Below are 19,529 nucleotides of genomic sequence, written 5' to 3'. Positions count from 1 at the left end.
TATGGTAGTTAAACCCCAGTTCTAATCTGATGCCAGTCAATTAGCCGGTATTTATTTAGCATTTACAGGGTGTACATAGCCTTGCTGTAGGCCTTTGGGATACGTGTTAAAGGTTGGCTGCTTATGATCTTTGATCCCTTAATGGTAGACAAAACATAGAAATTTGTAAGCAGTTGAAGTATACCAGGAAATAAAAGAAAAATGCATAGATTAAGAGAATCTAAGTGCATGTTGATGGATTGGAAAAGACTTGATGTTGAGAACTGTGTTTAGAAATAGGCTTCTTCATATTTAAAGGATAGAAAAGTATATTTTGGCATTTAGAGAAACCTTGGCAAAGATGTAGAGACAAATATGACTGAGACAAGCCAAACCTGATTGGAAAAGAATGAAGAAACAGAGTAAAAGCAGGTATTTAGTTATTTGCATGTAATTGTGAAGAAACTGGGTAAGTACTGGAAGGTGGTGGATAGCAAAGTAGCAGGCTTAGAAATGTAAATATGAAAGCTAGTATTGGTAGCCATTTGTGGGATGCCCCAGAATTCTGCTTACGATGGAGTATTCCATAAGTGAGATAACTGATTCTGTATAATAGATTTGGCAGTGGGGCAGACAGCACAGGTATATCCGAATGATTTGGCTGAAGTTGTGCTTGCAACGTTTAGCAATTGGTTGTATATGGAGGGTAGAGTTCTGCAAGGAATTTTACCTTCAAGTTTCAGTTTGGGAAACAAAGGATATCGAGGAAACTCAGGGGACCATGGCAGACCTGTTGACATATGCCAGTAACAGCAGAGGCTCTTCTTGAAACTGCAGATTCCAGAATCTATATCCGAATGATTTGGCTGAAGTTGTGCTTGCAACGTTTAGCAATTGGTTGTATATGGAGAGTAGAGTTCTGCAAGGAATTTTACCTTCAAGTTTCAGTTTGGTAAACAAAGGATATTGAGGAAACTCAGGGGACCATGGCAGACCTGTTGACATATGCCAGTAACAGCAGAGGCTCTTCTTGAAACTGCAGATTCCTGAATTCATTGAAGATCTTTTGAATCAGATGTGGTGGCTTGGTGTCTGCTTTAGACAATGGGAGATCCAGTAAGAAGGGGTAGTCAAGTGGAGAGAGAAATTTTCTAACTTTATGCTTGTAGGGGTTAGGGGCAGCCACAAGGGATTTCCTGAGAGAGTAGAGTTTATGAAGGCCCTGGGTAAGGGGTTTATGTTGTTTTGGGTATTATGAGAGAGAACATGGATGTAGGGTAGAACCTTCATCCTAAAATATGACGCTGAGGGAAGAAATAACTAAATGGCTAAAAGAGGCTATGTTTCAAATGTGTGAGTAGCCAAGAGCAATTAAAATTTTGCATGCTTCGTAGGTGCATCCCAGGCAAACTCTGACGTGTTGATGGCAGCTCTAGTTCACTCATGCATGGCTTCACCTCCCATCTCTTTTACCTGTCTGCATGACGCCTAGTTTCTGGTACCCTGTGGTGGGAATACACCTCATTACTCTCAGGCAGTTTTACACACCCTGTCCTCCATTGGCTTGGCCTTGCTGAAAGCAAACATTACTGGGCAGCCACCATGATCTGTTGCTCTCTCATGATGGAGTCTGCTGCTCCTCCTACATCTCTGGAAAAAGGCTACAGACTTGGGGTTCTCCTTTCCCCCTCCTGAGCTGAGTTCTGCAGGACAAGAGGAATTGTCCAGGTTCACACATACGTGTGGTGTTAGAAGGAAGGAATTTTAGTAGAGGAAAAGAGTGGAGGAGGAAGTGTAGACGTTTTCAAGAGTGTGACGCATCTGGGAACTAAGAGTCATCAGGCAAGACAGGAGGAAGGGCTGGAGAGCAGCCTGGAGGGAGGGAAGGAGGCTCACCATTCCTCTGCGGAAGAGGTTACCTTGCCTTTGGTGATGAGAGGTGGTCAAGTTTAAGCTCCAAAGTGGTGCAAAAAGAGGCATTTAGGAAGGTTCTTAACCTCTCAGACCCTTAGTTTCTGAAGAAAAATATAACTAGGAAGTTCATAAACACTGTCTATCTGCAGCCCAGGTTTGTGAGGTTTAAAAGAGCTAAGTTTTGTACACAGTAGATAATCATTAAATGTATGTCTTCCTTTCCTCTTTTCATCCTCTCTCTGCATTGTTTTGGTTCAAGAATGTGCACGTTCCTCATTTGACATTTATATTGCCTGATATTGTTAATTATATTTCCTGTATTTATTTTGTGTCTGGAACTTTACTATTTACTTGGAATGGAGAAAATGTCTTATTTTTACTTTGCTTGTCTCTTCTCATTTCTAAGTATAGCCAGTGCCTTGCATACATAGTAAGTAGTCAATAAGCAACTGTTTTTTGCTTGTGTAGTCAGATATTTGACTAAAATGCCATATTGGCGATATTATGTGTTCCAACAATTTGAAAAATTATTGGGAGAATTTATTCTTCTATATGTAGTTGGAATTACTTTCACATAACATGAAATTGGTCTTCATTGCTTTATGAATTTGTCAATTCACGAGTTTCTGTGAGCATCTTTCTGAATTATGGATAATATATTAGACATAGAAAGATATATCATGTTACATGTGAAAGGTCTTATAGTTTCGAAGCTTGAAGTGTATTTACGTAACTTCCTCAGGTAGATAACTCACCTTCCTAAAAAGGAACCATCCCTCATGCCCTGTACATTGTCTTTTTCTGGACATGCATGACACTTAGTTTTTCAGGTGCTCATGCTATAAAATATTTAAAACCAAAGTAAGTCTCTTTTGCTTAAACACATCTTAGTTGCAATTTTTTAAATAGTCACTATGATTTAAAACTAAATTTGCATGCCACTTTTGTTTGTGAAGTTTCTCTTAAAAAAAATCTTCCATATGTGAATAATTTGAATATTCACTGTAATTTTCTAGAGTATGGCATTAAAATGTTGGTCTAGGCAAGCTGTCAGTTATCAAATCCAGCATTGTAACAAGCTGTGAATTCATGGGATAGAAGTAGGAAGCCACATATAAGATGTGATAGTCCTTGATTTGTCACATGTAAAAGTGAAGTTCTCTTCCTTTGAAAAGGAAAGTTTTAGATTTTTGGAAAATTTCGCTGAAGTTGGCTTGATTGTTCTGCTTCCAGAGCACTTTGGAATTGTATGGAGTTTCATGATGGGCTCTGGTAGAGGATTATGATGTATAGCTTCAGTATTAACCTTCGTGGGTGTAGGAGGGAATTACCAAAGTGAACTTGCAGCATATTTTACCACAGTCGCACATTAATCTTAAATTGCCAAGGGCAAATTACGTGCAAAATGAAGAAAATAAAGAACAGCTGTCCTCAGGAAATTTACAGCAAGCAAACTAGCGTTTCTTGCTCACTGTCTCTTTTTTAATCAGAACGGGTGTGAGGTGAGTGTGGGAGGCAGTAGAGGACAGTCTCATGTGGGAGGGAGCTGGAGAGTCTTGTAGTGTCTGCAGAAATGCAAATGCAAAGTTGAAATACTAAATCCAGGCAAGTCAGGACTGAATATTCATTTTCCCAATTAGTAATCTTATTTGTTTTAAGAAAACTCTGAAAAGCTATACCTTCTAAATGAGTAGTCAAGTTAAGTTCATAGGGGTGAATACTTTCTACTAGATGGTGTACTCTGAGTCCTTGCCTTTATCTCAAGTTCATGTGGTTTAGGGTTTAGTTTATGGCTGTTACTTTCATGTTGTGCAGTGACTTTTTTTCCAGCCCATGAATTCTCCAACCTTCTTTTCTTTTTCTGTTACGTATGGTTTTATCCATTTTTCTCCTCTTTATCACATCCACACAATAGGAGTGAAGACAATTAATAGGACTTTATATAGTCATTACAATAAGTCATCTTGCTTCTGGGTATATTTGGGGTTGGAGGTTGGGTTGGTACAAGAAAATGACAATGGTACATTTTCAAGGAGTGTTGGAGGTGTTTTTAGACAGAAAACTTGGTAAAACTATCTTGCTGCAGAGAAAGCATGGTACGTTTTGTGTTTGCTTCAAGCTCTGATGAGGTCCGTTTCCATGTTATTGAAATACTGTCTATGCACTTAGAGAAGAGCATGAGCTCAAAAGGCAATCTTGATTGTGATCTTGGTTTTACCACTCTGAGTCTGCAACCATGGCAAGGTAGTTATTTAACCTCTCTGTGTCTTCGTTTTATCGTTTGTAAAACAGGATGACCCTAGTATCTCCTTCATAGGGTTGTGAGATTTAAAAGAGAATGCTTAGGACATTGGCACATGGTGAGTGCTCAGTAAATGTGAGTTGCTGATTTGGAGATAAATACAGTAATTAGGCCAATCATAATGAAGTAGTCCTAGTATTGATTCAAGGCTTTATGAGCTCTGAGGAACTTTGCTATTTTTTAAAAAAAATCTAAACAGTTTACATAAGGAGATAAGTTACCTGAGTTCACTTTATCTAGTAACTTTTTGTGGCTCTTGTAACAAGCAGCAGAATGAACTGATTTGGCTCTTGACATCCTGTTCCTTGGTGTCTTGTGGACATTTGAGCAGTTAAATATCTTCAGCAGTTAAATGATCAGAGAGAGGGCAAAGAAAGGGAAGAGGCTGAGGAAGAACACTGGGTTTTAGATTATCCCAAGCTTTCTCTCAGAAGCAAAAAGAAAAAAGAGAGAGAGATGCCATTGTCCCAGGTTGCCTGGAGTTGATTTAGTGCCTCTGCCGCAGCTGCTCTGAGGTGGGGAGACAGATGGCAGCAGCGACACACCATTAGACCCTTTCTCATGTTCTCTGTGGAGAAGGGAGGGAAAGGAGTCATGCAAAATGCACCTGCCAACTCTTGCCTTGAGTTTCAGTTTCTTTTCTAATTTATATTAGTAAAATTTTGCTACTAAAACTTGAGCTACACGAGTGATGGATTCGGAAACAAATCTACTTGTATTTAGCTGCCCCAGTGTCCTATGGCAGTGGAAATAGGGTGAGGGGAAGAGTTGGTCAGCAGTACAACTTAGTGGTGACAGGGAAGCTGTGAGGAAAGACCGAAGGGCACTTCAAGTGAGTCGTAGTTAGTGCCTCTGTTAGATCCTGGGACAGGTGGACTTCAGACCTCTGGGAAGGTTCGGGACCCCACGTGTTACTAATGAAAGAGGAAACTCCCTGTTACTCTGTAGCTTTCTTGTAGTCCCTGTCTAGGTGCTTTGCCAGTGGCATAGTGGTTGTACAAGGAAAGTGCCAAGTACAGGGCTGTCTGGTTAGAAGCTAAAATGTTTTCTATTGTATTGGCTAGAAACTGGAAATAAGGCCAGCTTACATGTACTATACGGTTCATTTTGACCCTAATATTAACGTACCAGTTTCTAAACCAACCACTTTCTGTATTTACAACTTGGATTTGAGAGTATAGATTTAGAGTCAAGCCTAGAGATGTCTTCAGAGTCCTGAAATGATCAGGACTCCCAAAAATATTAATTTAGACCTGGATTTGGATATTGGCCTTGCACTTTCTCCGTATTTCTCACTTGTGTTGGGATGGGAAGTGGTTGTGGAAGTGGATGTGATGGCCAGCTTCAGCAGGCACAGCTACCCTCAGGTGCCAAGCTGTCTCATTTCTGAGTTCAGTCTCTGTCTTGTTTGGGTGTGGGCAGACCATGCGAATGAAATCATGAGCCCTTTCTTTAAAGTGCCTGCTGGGAGAGAGGCAGTTCATCACGATACAGAAGTGGGCTTTCACAACAAGAGCATGTGAAAGCCAACATGAAAGTGAAAGCAAGACTTCATAGGAAGAGAAAATGCAGATTAGTTGCTGGCAAGCAGTAGCTGCCTGTAATGTTTTTCTATCTGCAGCCCAAATAATTATCATCCAGGGGAAAAAATTGCCAATGTTATTGGTGAGCAGGAATTTTATATTTTTCATGAGTCAGTCTTATTAAATACATTTTGACTCTCTTTCCAGCAGTCTCTCCTTAGTAGACTAAATGCTTTGGTTAGGGTGACTTTTCTATGTATTGTGCCTAGCTATTTTGAAATTACTTTTGAATTTTATGCTACCAGTAAAGCTTTTAATGAATGATTCATAAGTGTGAGGCTCCCACACATGCTTTACAAACATTATCTCCTTTAATTTTCACAGTCCCATTCTATCATTAACCTTATTTTTCAGATGAGGAAACTGAGGCACAGAGAGACTGAGTAACTTGCCAGGTCACACAGTTAGGAGGTGATAGAGTTGGAAGTTTCCAGGATATTGGTAACCTTAATTTGTAATAATTTATATCTTACAACAAATTCGTTCCCAGGATTTTTTTTAAATTAGAGTACCAAGGTTAAAATGTTATTGAGTGCCATTTTGAGCTTCTCATTTTTATACAGCTGCAGTGAATTTGTCTCAGTGTTTAGGAATTATCTCTTACCCTGCTCTTTGCAGAATTTAAAGCATTGTCAGTGCCAAAAATAATGCATTCTTCTTCCGAAGTTTTAAAATTATGTGAAAACAATATTTTAAATTTACGATGGTAAATATGTCCCTTTGATGGAGCAGAGCGAATCATTCTTGGTTCTGTCTGCTTATATTTAAAGCCAATTTAATATAAATACACATTTTTGACAGAACCTTAAATGTCGTGAATTGCTGAGTATTTTGGAAGGGTATTTTTGTGTATGAACCTGTTTATTTTTATGTAACTCAGTACAGCTGATAGCCTGGAAAGTATTTACTGTACTTACACAGGCATTTAAACATAGTGTTTATTGAGGATTAATTATAAATATTTGTAAAGAACACATTATCATATTTTTGTAAACCACCGATGACCTGAAACAATATTCCTCAGTTTCTTCGTTGCTTTTCTTTGAGTCACCTTTATAGCATATCATAGCCATGTTGCTAGGTATTTTCTCAACAGTTTTTCTAATCATTTCATGTATAGTGATTTTTTTCTTTTAATTTCAAGAATCTTTCAAGATTAGCAATATTTATAATTATATATAAAATGTGTAAGTATTATAATTATAAGACATTTAAAAATGATTAGTATTTATATATTCATAAATTGTTTGTTCATTACATAACCCATAGGGGAATTTGTCTTTGCAGTGCTGCAGCGATATCTAAACCTGTATTTGTGCATACATATGTGTATGTATGCACATGTACCTCATTAATGATGAAATGTTGCAGACTTTTGATGGAAATCTGGTGAAGTCGAATATGAACATTAATGACCTTTCACCCCCGTTGTCAGCACACACAAGTGCAAATAAATGATTCAGTCCCTTTACAAATATTGATTGAGTACCTCATTCCATGCCAGGCACTCTGCTGGTTACTAGAGGACAGCTGAATGAATGTTGATAGGCCTGTGGAATTTGATCTCTTATTTCTGTAGAATCACGCAGCTGCAAAATCCTTTTTAATAATTTTGTGCTTGTTACCATCAAAAGTGTTTATGTTCCACTTTGAGCCCTTCTCCTTCATCTAGTTACATCTGTCTTTTCTAGTTATATGTAACCTTTTCTGTCTCTTATTTTCTTTTCATATTCCCTTTACAAATTATCATCACTTTATTAATCATTTATTCATTTATTTTTCAGTTCACTTGTTAGATGCATCCCAGGTGTTGGGGACCATGAGGTATTAAGAATACAGAGCTGTCAGGAATAGAATCTACTCCTGAAGCAAAAAAAAAAGGACTTCATGACCTAGTTGGTCTCAAGTTGGTCTCTCTTTTAATTATAATTCTCTTTAATTTTACCCTATGTCTTCACTTTATTCTACCTCACTGCCTAAAATATAGTAAGTACATCCTACCGTCTCATTTATTTCTGATTTCTTTTTCCTTTCATTTTGTATTTTCTCTGTTTACCTTTACTTCTTTTTTTTAATTACCTGTCTTTTCTCTTCTGCTTCCTTTGACCTAAATGCCATTTCTGTTTTCTTCTTATTCATCACATTTACTTGCCAGTTGCAGCCTCTCCAGCCTTCACCTCCATTTCTGTTGTTTAACTAAATTTATCGACCCTCTTAAGTTTTCTTTTCCTCCTGACTCTAACTCCTTGATTGTCTCTAAGCCTCTTATTTTCTCTCTTGCTTCTCTAGCCCACCTGCAAGGGTATGTGGGTGCCCACTGGCATTCAGTAGTTTTATGCAGGTGTATCCTGGAGCTGAATGGATTCTGGCTCTGGGTAGAGATGATGGTGAGTCTTGACTCATTCCCACTTTTTGACCTTCTCCCCAAGGAAGATGTGTGTAGTGCCCTGGGATAGCATTGTGGGAGATCGGAGGAGACAGGTGATAGGAAGTAAGACACATTTGATTTACCCTTATCTACTTTACCCAGGGACAGCTGTCATAAGCTGCTCCTCACTGTAATGGACAGCAATGTACCTTTTCTATACTGCTGATCAGAACCAGTTGCATCCATAAAAGAAAAAAAAAATCTTTGACCAGATTACAAATTTTTGTTTTCTAAAGTATTAATATTCTCTATCAGTGAACATTTGTGTCCTGAAAAAAGTTAGAATTATTGGGATATTTTAACTTTAATTTTTCAGTTCTGAATTGTGATGTCCATTTTGGCCCAAGTCTGTATCTACAGTTCTAAATTAGTTTAAGGTCAAGTCAACCTAGTTGTACCAATTCTGTGCCAAACTATTCCATGCAAGGTACCATAAAAGCTATTAAAATCAAAAAACAAAAACCAAGATTGTCCTAGTAATTTTTGAGGTAGTATCTCTAAGTATTTGGGGAGAGAAGGTGGAATATAGGTCCACAATTACTATTATTTTTTTTGGGGGGGGGGCAGCTGGCCAGTCCAGGGATCCAAACCCATGACCTCAGTGTTATAAGTCTCTAACCAGCTGAGCTAACTGGCCAGGCCTGAGGCCCATAATTCTTTATCTGCAAATTTTAAGGCTGGATGTGTTTTGGAATTAAGATTTAAAAAAAAATTTATAAAGGTAATATGGGGTATATACTGTATAGTATATAACATCTCCAGATAGATTTGGTGTGGAAATTACTTTTAACATGTTGAAATATAAACATTCAGAGTGAGTGGGGGAAATAAAGACTTAAATACCTGATGTTAGGTCAAGCATTCAGACTTTTGATTTTGGGAATTGTGACTAAAGGATTTATGGACTTGTTTTAAAATGTAAAGCGTTAAAAGGAATCAATTATGAATTATGTCTAGAAAAAGAATATCACTGTGGGCTGGTGTCAGAAAAGGTGGGATTTTGTCTGGTTTTGAAGGTTCGGCTGGGACTTTGTTGTTTGGATGGGACTTTGTTTTACTCAGTGTTGAGTCTTGGGCAGCTGGAGTAGCACCTGGCACATATTTGATGCATGAATATATGACAGACGAGTAAATTTGTGAGGAGAAGGGGAAGAGCATGGGCTGGTGTCAGAAAAGGTGGGATTTTGTCTGGTTTTGAAGGTTCGGCTGGGACTTTGTTTGGATGGGACTTTGTTTTACTCAGTGTTGAGTCTTGGGCAGCTGGAGTAGCACCTGGCACATATTTGATGCATGCATATATGACAGACGAGTAAATTTGTGAGGAGAAGGGGAAGAGCATTCCTGTCAGGCAAGACTTCAGCCTGAACACAGTCATGGAGGATGGAACAAACTTGGTTATTTGTGGGTGATAGTCGTCAGTCTGCTCCGGTTAAGGCCAGTACTCTGCAATAAACGTAGATAGATGAGGTGGGACCCATTATGGATGTTTGTGTGTTTATGCCTTACATACTTGTTACGACTGGGGAATGTGGGTTTGATCTGATGGCTTACTCTTAAATGGAGTTAGGAGGACCTTAGATAATAAAAGTGGTTTGAAGAACAGATGGAAAAAAGATGGTGTTTAAAATAGATTAGAGTTGTGTGTGTTTCTTTGCAGGGATTCTTTAATAAATGTGTGTGCATAAAATTCAAGAGAATTTTGAATGAATTTTCAATTACGTTGAAGAGGCAGAGAATAGTGTGAAGTTTGAAGAAAGAATGGACATTGACCTGTTGAATTTGGAAAGTGACAGGGAAGAAGTCAAAGATAATTCCAAAATTCTAGTGCTTGGTGATTAGGAATAGTGATTTCTTTGGCTGAAAGAGAAAAATATGGGAGAGAAACTGGAAAAGATATGATAAACCCACCAATATGACTGGCGTATTGGTTAATCTATATTTTAAAAATGTATTTAATATGTGCTATATGAACATGTACGTGTTCATAGGTATAAAGTATGTTCCAATTCTCATTTTGTCAGTCCACAGCTTTTAAGAACAGTGTTAACAACAGTGTAACAAGACAAAGTCGTACAAGACTTCAGTGTATGTATTTTACATGCTGTTTCCAAGCTACTTTTATATGAGGTTTCTTTCAATTTTACTTAAAAAGGTAAAAACTGTGTTGAGTAGCTTTAATTTCCCCTTGCACCTTCCATTATGCATTAGCAATTAATTCTGCTTCTCTCAGGTTGATGAATTTGGACTTGATCAATTATCTGATACTAATTACCACCACGGAGTGATTATTATTGCTGAAATAACATTCTTCTCATCTCTGTATATTTCAGACACTTTTCATGGAGGCACGTTTGTTTGACTGCAGAATATAACTTGCTCTTTTGGCTTCTGGCACTGAGGTTAAACTATTTTAAGTTTCCTAAATAGAGTAGTATTGAAAAAATCCTTTGGTATTTTAAACTATCTGGACATACCCTTCTGGGTTCTAGAAGGAAGGAATGAGACTCAGTCTTCTCTCTTTTACAGGCTCAAAAACCTTCTTTTTGTGTTTCTTGGCAATTTCCTTTTCTTTTTTCCAACTCCTGGCAGGGCTGTACTGCCTTTTTCTCCTCTTGTAGTCAGTGAGCATTCCCCTTCAGGAGGGTACATCTCTGCTCCTGTGACTTTTTAGTATTTTGAATAAACTCGTATAGATTGAAGGGCTAGCCTTTGCTTTTCTGGTTTTTTGAGCTCTAAGGAGATTACTGAGAGAGAAGGTGTATTCCATAACAAAGTATCACAGACTAGGTGATTAAGCTGTTAAGAGCGTTGGTTTCTTCTGAGGTCTCTCTCCTTGGTTTGTTGATGGCCGTCTTCTTCCTGTATGCTCACATGATCTTCCTTCTGTTTCTGTCTGTGTCCAAATGTTCTCTCCTTGTAAGGACACTAGTCATATTGGATCAGGGCCCACCCTGATAAAGAGAAGCTGGAAAGGGTATGATAAACCTACTAATATGGCTTGCATATTGGTTGGTCTATATTCTTTCAGCATATTTGGTATCTTTTGTATGAACATGTATGTGTTCATAGACATAAAGTATGTCCCAATTCTCATTTTGTTAGTCAGAGCCTTTAAGAACTATGTAAACAAGAAACAGAAAATCCTGTAAGACTTGAGTGTATGTATTTTGCATGCTTTTTCAAAGGTTTATTTAAATTTCATTGAAAGAGTAAAAACTGTGTTAATCACCTCTTTTAAAGACCTTATCTATAAATACTGTCACATTCTGAGATGATGGAGGTTAGGGCTTCAACATATGAATTTTTGGGGGACACGAGTCAGCCCATAACAGAAGGAAAAAAAGAACATTTGAAAAGCTTACAAAAATGAGTAAGGAGAAAAAGAAAGAAAAGAGACACTGATTTTGGCAAGGAATAATGAGTTTCGTGTGTGTAGCGAGTTACAATCTACAGAACACGTGCTGGTGTCATCATTTCCCTCCCCACATGACGTAGGACACTGTCCTTGATCTCGGATGCAGTATTAAGACCCAGAGAAGTTTCCTGTTTTGCCCGTGAGTGACTGAGCTGTGACTTTGACACAGTTCTTTAGACTCTGTCTAGTATTCTTTCTATCACTCCAAGCAGGGAGGTGAAAAGAAAGTAAACCCCTTTGGGCAAATTCCATGGCCTCTGTTTGTGTTGTTGTGTTATTTTGTTTTGGAAACTTTGAGGATTAGAGGCATCATCTCCTTGTCAGCCAGTTGTGTTCTTGTTAGCTTTAACATTTCTAGTGCAGAAAATAAATGCACAGCCAGAAAGCGGCAACTCTTCTGAGAAGTAAAGAGGAGAAGTCACATTTCTTTGGAAGTCATTATTTTATTAAGAACATTTTCAAGCACAAAAAAGCAGAGATTGGTACAATGAACCCCGTGTTTTTATCACTCAGGCTTTTATCACCAAGATTTTGCCACAGTTGGTTCATCTCTTCCTTTCTCCCTCTTAAAGCAAACCTAAGGTTACTTTCACCCCTCCCTGTATGCAACTTTAAAAAGTGTACGTTTTCTTATATAACCTTAATGCCACTCAAAGTTTCCTGATAGCTTCAAGAATGTCCTTTTACAATTGGTTTGTTTAGATCAGAATCGAAATAAAGACATTTATTCAGCATACTAAGTTATGTTTGACAATAAATTTTCTTACCTTTGTTTGTCTGTTGTGCTGGGGGACATTTCGTTTTCAGGCCTCTGGAGAGAGGATGCATTAATTTGGTTCGTTTGCTGAATAGTTTGTGGTGATACTCATTTGAAGTTTCAGAGCTCCTCACTGGACAGGGCTTATAACAACTCTTTAAAAACAACTGAGTGGATTTCCATGGTCTTTGAGAATCATCCAAACAACGATTTCTTTCTGTATAGTAATCGTTACCATATTATTTTTAAAAGGCTAAAATGTTTTAAGAAAAATGTAAACAATAAGTAAACTAATAAGCATAAAAGTTTTAATGCATCTTTACAGATCTTTTTTGTATACATTTCAGTATAGCCAAGACATTTAACTGACTTCATTAGCATGGACTCATTACATTTTTGTCCACATGGAACGTTATTTTATGCAGTTATTTTCCAACCACAGCTACAAAGCTGGTAAGACAAGTTGGTAAACACTTGCTTTTGTCAAACATCATTTTTAGAGTCAACTGGAATGCTGCTGATGTGGATTAGCAAAGATTCTGAATGCAACTATTTGATGACAGCTTTTAAAATATGATACTCTGGTATTTTGCTAACATTTTGTCTCTTCCAATAGGTATAAATGACCAAGGATTGTACAGAGTTGTGGGGGTGAGTTCAAAGGTCCAGAGACTTCTGAGTATGTTGATGGGTATGCCTCTTTTCTAATCATTTTTCCATGCATTATTTGTTTATGTTCATTGATATCACAACTTAATATTTCATAGTAACATATAACATACTTGTGAATCCATTCTTTTCTTCTCCCGCCTGGATGAGTTTTCTCCTGAGCAGAGACAGTTGACTCAGAGGTAGATGAGTATTTTCATCAGCATAGATTACCTACCACCTCTTTACTTATTAAGGATGAAAGGAAAAAAGAATGCGCTCATGGGTGAATGTCTTCCTGTGCTTGCTTCTCACAGGAGAGTAGTAGCCAGGCCTCCATGAGTTGCATGGCTTCCAAATTGCCTGTCCAGAATCTTGACAGTACATTTGGTTGGACAAGACCGCTGGGACTCACTCAAAACTGTCATTCGACAGTGAGGGTCTGATTCTCAGGGATTCATTGGTATTCACAGAGCCTTGTTTGCAGTTCACACCAGGCTCTTCTCCAAACCATGCATGCTCCATCTGTGCTGATAACACAGTGTTCTTTGGCATCTCAGACTAGAGGAAGCCAGAAAGTGAATTCATTTTATTACCCCAGACATTATGTGAATGACAAAGCACTTTTCCATTACATAGTACTGTCAGTTCAGTGCCACCTGTAAGACACTTCATTTCTCCCCCACCCCAAAGCAGGCAGCCTCTTGAGGAGTAATGATAACTCATCAGGTTTGAGGGCCTGTATATCAAACCAGTCTGTCATTGTGACCATGCTACATATTAATTCACTTGATATCTCACTTTAATTAATCAGTATTAAGAATGCCCTCAGGTATGATATGAATGCATTTAAATATCTACATCTTAAAGCATTGTAGCAAAGACTCATTTGTAGGAGACATAAACCAAGATGAATAAAATCAACTGACACGTTACGGATAGGATTGCTTGTTGGCTGTATTTGAATTAAGGATTTAATAAGCAACAACCTTTTTTTAGCTATTAACCACAGGAAAAATTGCCTGTCATCAGTTGGAGAGCCTTATTAGAATGCATTTGCTTTCATGAGCTGTTTTTATTTTTTGCCTCTCTGGTTTAACTTGGGTGTGCAGTCTTGGCAGTCAGATTTTCCTTTTTACTATTAGTGGTCTCCAAATTAAATAGACTTAGGTTGCCAGTGGTTCAGTAGCAGCTGGAAGAGTTTAATGGGACTACAGCATCTGCTTTTACTTAATTTTAAAATTAGAAACACTTCGCTCATTTCCAACATGGTGCTATAATGATTAAAACTGGAAGGCTTTGTTGGTATCAGAATGGGAGATTTAGGCTAAAAGGCACATTTTGGTGGTAAATCGGTCAAAGGGATCCTGGCATTATTTTTGTTATTTTATTGTTCATGTTCAAGGAAAGTCTGAACAGGGGTATTTCTGTGGTCACTGTAAAGTGTTAAGCTATCTCAAAATTGGGTCTTAATCTCAAAGTCCTGGATGCACAGCATCGCTGAACTCAGGTGGTAGTTACCTCTATTCGTGGGAAATGTCCCAAGACAGTCCTTAACTTACAAGGTATCTTAAAATATCTAAACCCACAAAAATTCATGGTCTGGAAAACAGTTTTTACTTTCCTTGAGCCTCAGAGTAGAGAAGTCCAGGACACAAGTATGACACAACATCATTCAAGCTGCTGGCAAGGGAAATGCTATGCTTTTAGTAATATTCTGTGTACAGAGGAAGTTAGAGAATTGATGTGAAGAAGGATTTTTTTATTAAGTAATTCATTTAAGAGGGCTACACAATATAAATTTGTTTTTATTAATTGATAAATTGTTAATCAAAAATATTGGATTTTCATTAGCCTTAATACCATTTTCTTTGTTACTTTATACTAACACGAACCTTAGCTCTTGACAAAATACATTTATTCATTATTTCCTAATCAATTTAAGATTTCCTACGATTTTTTCCCTTTCATTCTGATTAAGTGTTCAAATAGAAATAATTTAATACTTCTTGGGAAAAAAAGATTTGTGCGCCACCGGGCCGGCCCTAGAGTTTTGAATACTCAGTAGACACACAGTCCCATAGCTTTCTCTCTAACTTTTCCCAACTCTGCATTGTTTTAAGGTTATACTTCCTAAAGAGAAAAAAAATTTGGTGGGTCTGCCAAATTTTTAACTTTGCTTTTTAAAACCATTCAGTGTCTATTATTATTATTCTTGAAGGTAATGTTTATTTCAGATTTGAATTTTTTTCAAACCACATTTTGTTCATAATTCATTTTTCTACATAGAAATGAAAAATAGTCTAATTCGTACTGACCTGAGAAAAAGTCTGAAGTCATGTGTTAATTTTTTTTTTTTGTCCTGTTTTGAGACCGGCCGCACCGTGCTCAGCCAGTGAGCTCTGTGGCGCACCGGTCATCCCTATATAGGATCTGAACCCGCGTCAAGAGCGCTGCTGCGCTCCCAGTGCTGCACTCTCCCGAGTGCGCCACGGGCTCGGCCCCATGTGTTATTTTTGAAGGAGAGCTGCTGTTTGCTTGATTCTCTTTAGTTCTTGAGAGTTAATTATTTACTGTAGAACTATTTTTTCATTATTGCCATTTTTACATAAAATATTTTATATTTGTTTAAAATATTTTGTGTTCTTTAAATATTGATTAATTAAAAGTTCGCTTGATTCTCTTTAGTTCTTGAGAGTTAATTATTTACTGTAGAACTATTTTTTCATTATTGACATTTTTACATAAAATATTTTATATTTGTTTAAAATATTTTGTGTTCTTTAAATATTGATTAATTAAAAGTTCGTGATGATTTCTAAAGAAAGGGTGTATGCCTAATCTTTTGAATGTTTTCTTCACTTGCCTCCTTTTTTTGGATGTATTTTTCCCCTTAACATTTAACATTAAATCTCCCTTCCTCCCCACCTCCTCCCTCCCCACCTCCTCCTCCTTCGCCTCACTTTTCCCCGACTCTTGCCAACATGGTATAGTCATGGCAGTTAACCATAGAAAAATAGAGAAGTCATCTGTACTCCTATAGGCCAGGTAAAGGAGAGGGCAGCTGCCTCCCTCCCCCTGGTGATGAGAGTTGTTAGCCTTTTTAGTTGTCTTCCTCCCTGGGAGCAGAAGGCAGTGGTCTGCTGGGTTTCTAGCAGCCCCCGAGCCTTTCACTGGACCAAGCTGGACCATGTGAGCAAGTGCCTTCCTTTCATTTACAGGCCATTTTCCATTCCTTGCCCTTTGCTGTCTCTAAGATAGGGCACTCACTGTCTGGCGAAGTTTTTTTTTTACCTCTTAATAGAAACTTGGAGCAGTTTGGGAAAGTGAAAATATCAAATGAGGTGTCTTTCACTGAATCATGGTTTTTTTGCTAATGGGGTGAGAATGTAAAAAATTAATTACAGCAGTTAATGGTAGATTAGAACTGATATGAGTTAGAATTGTCATGTGTTTTTCCTTCTTCCCCACTTTAGAATGAAAACATCAGAGCAGAGGAAAGGGAAATTGTGAGAAAATGTGGTGGTAGTGTGTGGTATGGTGGATTACTTCTAAAACTAATTTGCAAAAAAAAGCTGGATGATTTTATGTATTTTTAGGCATAGAACCATAGAAAACAAGAAATAATAAGTTAGGAGAGTATTACCTTAAGAAATTACCTTGTTTACTTTATAGGATAGCTTTTTCACATAGGGGAAAAAAGTGAACCAAGGTAGCTGGAAAAATTTCAGATTTTTGATTATAAAGCACATTTTCAAAATTCATCCACTGTGCTTCTTCAAGTACTTTAAAATTGGACCTAAGTCAGTGTTGAGTAGGGTGCTAGCAGCTGCATAAAGTGGCACTTTGCATTTAGGTTGGGCTGCATATTTCCAGTTTCAAAAAAATGATCAGTGGTTACATAAGTATGAAACATTCCCCCAAATAAAAAGTCAGCTCTTTGTATCTGTGCTTGATAGTTTAGATTTTTAACTAATCCATGAGGTATTGTTTCTTGGTCAGAAAGGAGCAACATTTTTACCTTATTTATGGTAGAACATATATTCTGAACAAATACCCCAAAAGTATTTTTATATTTGAATCCCAAATAAGTAATTAACAAATTCTGCCTAGTCTCAGTGCACCTACTGATTGTAAAGGACTGCTAGGTATGATTGAGTTATATGAAAACTTACTAGAAGACTAGTAACATAGGCGCTATGTAGTCTTTAGCTTCTGATGTGAGAGCTGTTTTTTATTCTATGAATTTGGAAGGATGGCTTATTTTTCCATAGAAAAAATAATGATTCTCAAAATATAGAATGATAATTTGGTAGAACGGTGGAAATAAAAGTTTTTAAAAAGCCTCTTGGATTTTAAAATGGTGATTTGCTGGTAGCAAGTTGATTGAAAATGTTATCTGACTTGTATGTTAAAATGAAATTTAAATAATTGATTTAATGAGAGAATATTCAGTTACAGAAGTAATTGGTTGGCAGAGCCTTTAGAACAGAATTATTTAGTCCTAGTTATAAAGGATTGCACCTTTAATCAGGGTGCTTAACTTGATTTCTTGAATGTATCTGTGGCTTGTCTGACAAGCTCAATAACAAATGAGTTCTGAATTGTAGAACTGATCAAAATGTAATCAGTGTCAATTGCCATTGTTGTAGTTTATTGCATATTGCTGTCAGTTGCTGTAATCAAGAAATGCTGAAGTGCTTTAAAAAGTCTCCAGAACTTTGAGTAATTGACTTCATGTGTATGATGTTATGGCTGTGAAATAACCATCACTTCCTGTTTTATTTTATTTTCAAAAAGTTTGAGACCAACATTGAGTTGTCATCCATCCTTCTTTGTGCCCCAGCCTAGAACTTTTTAAGCGGCATGCATGACTTAATGTGCTGGTCCCATTTTGACCAGGTTTTTTTGTTTAGTGTATTTAAAAAAGGAAATACTAACAAGATGTTCTCTTCTCTATGTAGGCAAATAACTCCCTTACCCCGCAAACAATTAGTTTTTTTGGGTCTTTGTTGTGACATCATTCTAGAGTGAGGGAGAAATAGTTTCTTCCATGAATCTCTTGTTTTCTCCTTTTCATGATAGGAGTGTAGAAAACCAGGCAGGTTTATATTGGTGCCTTGATACTGTTCATCAGAACTCATTTACTGCCCCTCCTTTTGGGTGGGTAACCATCACTGAATGCTTATAATTTTTAGTGGCTCAGCTGTGGTAATAACCTTCATTTAATAATTTATAAAAATCTGCGTACGTTCTTGATTCACTTTGATCCTCTTGGCAGTTCTGTGAGAGCATTTATATTATCTCCATTGTGCAGATGAAGACCTGGAGTACAGTTAGGTTCAGAACTCACTTGCTTGGGTGGTATGGCTGGTCTGGATTGGTGCCGGCATTTAAGCCCAAATGTGTGAGGCCAGCACTGCACTCCTGCCTGCTGCTGTCTGTGGCTGAGTGAACTAGCCCAGAGTCACAAGGGTTAAAGATGCCACCATACTCAGAGGGTTTGCCTTTCTCACCATCCTCTCATTTTATTTCAACCAGGATTCACTTTTTCCTCTCCGTAATTTGCTAACCACCCCCACCCTTTTTTTCTGCACCACATGCATTTTGTTTAGAACTTAATAGCTATTTGAAAGGACATATGGAAGAAACACATCGGTAACACACTTTTAGGACAAAGAAAACTAGCTTAATTAGAATGAATGTCCAAAGTGTCATATAGAGGCCTCCAATAAATATTTCCCAGATGAGTGTATATATTACGGTGATAATGTGAAAGATTACCCATAAGTGACTTTTTAAGTTTATTTGTAATCATATCTCTGTTTTGGTTGATCACATATGTATTAATCTTCAGAAAATTAATACAGTGAATACAATCTTGGATGCGCGGAACTAAGCTTATTATCCTTTCTGCCACTGACTTGCCATTCTGATATCATTTTGCCATTAATGGTGCCCCTTTGTTTCCCCATTCATAACACAGTGTGATAGCAATAATGCCACCTGAAACAAGTTAAACTATACACATACAACTGAAAATGCCGCATGCTCTAAACCATGGCTACTAATACCTTTAATGATTATGATGACGGGAACAGGTGTACATGAACTGCAGTTGTAGAGGTTATAGTGCTGTACCCTGTGACCTGTTCTTCCTTACTCCTGGTCCAACCCTGGTCCTTTGACCTCTATTACAGATTTTCTGTAGTCCTGGAAATCTCTAGTAGTATAACATGGCTTACAGTATAATAAAGAAATTGTATGTATAACATTTTTGTAGAAAACCACAGGATTAATTATTTGTGGTTTGGCTGTTTAAAAATAGGAGCTTTGTGAGCTAGTCGAGAGGGTCTTTGAATGTTCAAAGTCTTAATTGTTTTTTTTTCTTGCTTGCTTACTCACTAGATGTAAATACATGTAATGAGGTGGACCTGGAGAATTCTGTAGATTGGGAAGTGAAGACAATAACCAGTGCCCTGAAACAGTATTTGAGGTAAGCT

At 37.5% G+C, this 19,529-nt stretch overlaps 1 protein-coding gene across 3 annotated transcripts in view; it reads left to right on the top strand.

Annotated features, from left to right (window-relative positions):
* The window catches only part of LOC103590680 (rho GTPase-activating protein 10), a 209,160-nt gene that overhangs the window by 51,910 nt on the left and 137,721 nt on the right, over nucleotides 1–19,529 (top strand). For all 3 annotated transcript variants that reach the window (XR_550495.1, XR_550494.1, XM_008572972.1), the window contains exons 7-8: nucleotides 12,995–13,069; nucleotides 19,435–19,522. Coding sequence is in view for 1 of the 3 variants with exons in the window: in XM_008572972.1 (XP_008571194.1) it covers nucleotides 12,995–13,069; nucleotides 19,435–19,522 (163 nt within the window). In the remaining 2 variants the exon portion in view is untranslated. The remainder of the gene's footprint in view (nucleotides 1–12,994; nucleotides 13,070–19,434; nucleotides 19,523–19,529) is intronic.

The sequence above is a fragment of the Galeopterus variegatus genome, unplaced genomic scaffold (assembly GCF_000696425.1).
Source record: "Galeopterus variegatus unplaced genomic scaffold, G_variegatus-3.0.2 Scaffold857, whole genome shotgun sequence".
Taxonomy (NCBI): domain Eukaryota; kingdom Metazoa; phylum Chordata; class Mammalia; order Dermoptera; family Cynocephalidae; genus Galeopterus; species Galeopterus variegatus.
The sequence above is the reverse complement of the archived record's forward strand: the minus strand, read 5'-3'. Positions and strand labels throughout refer to the sequence as shown.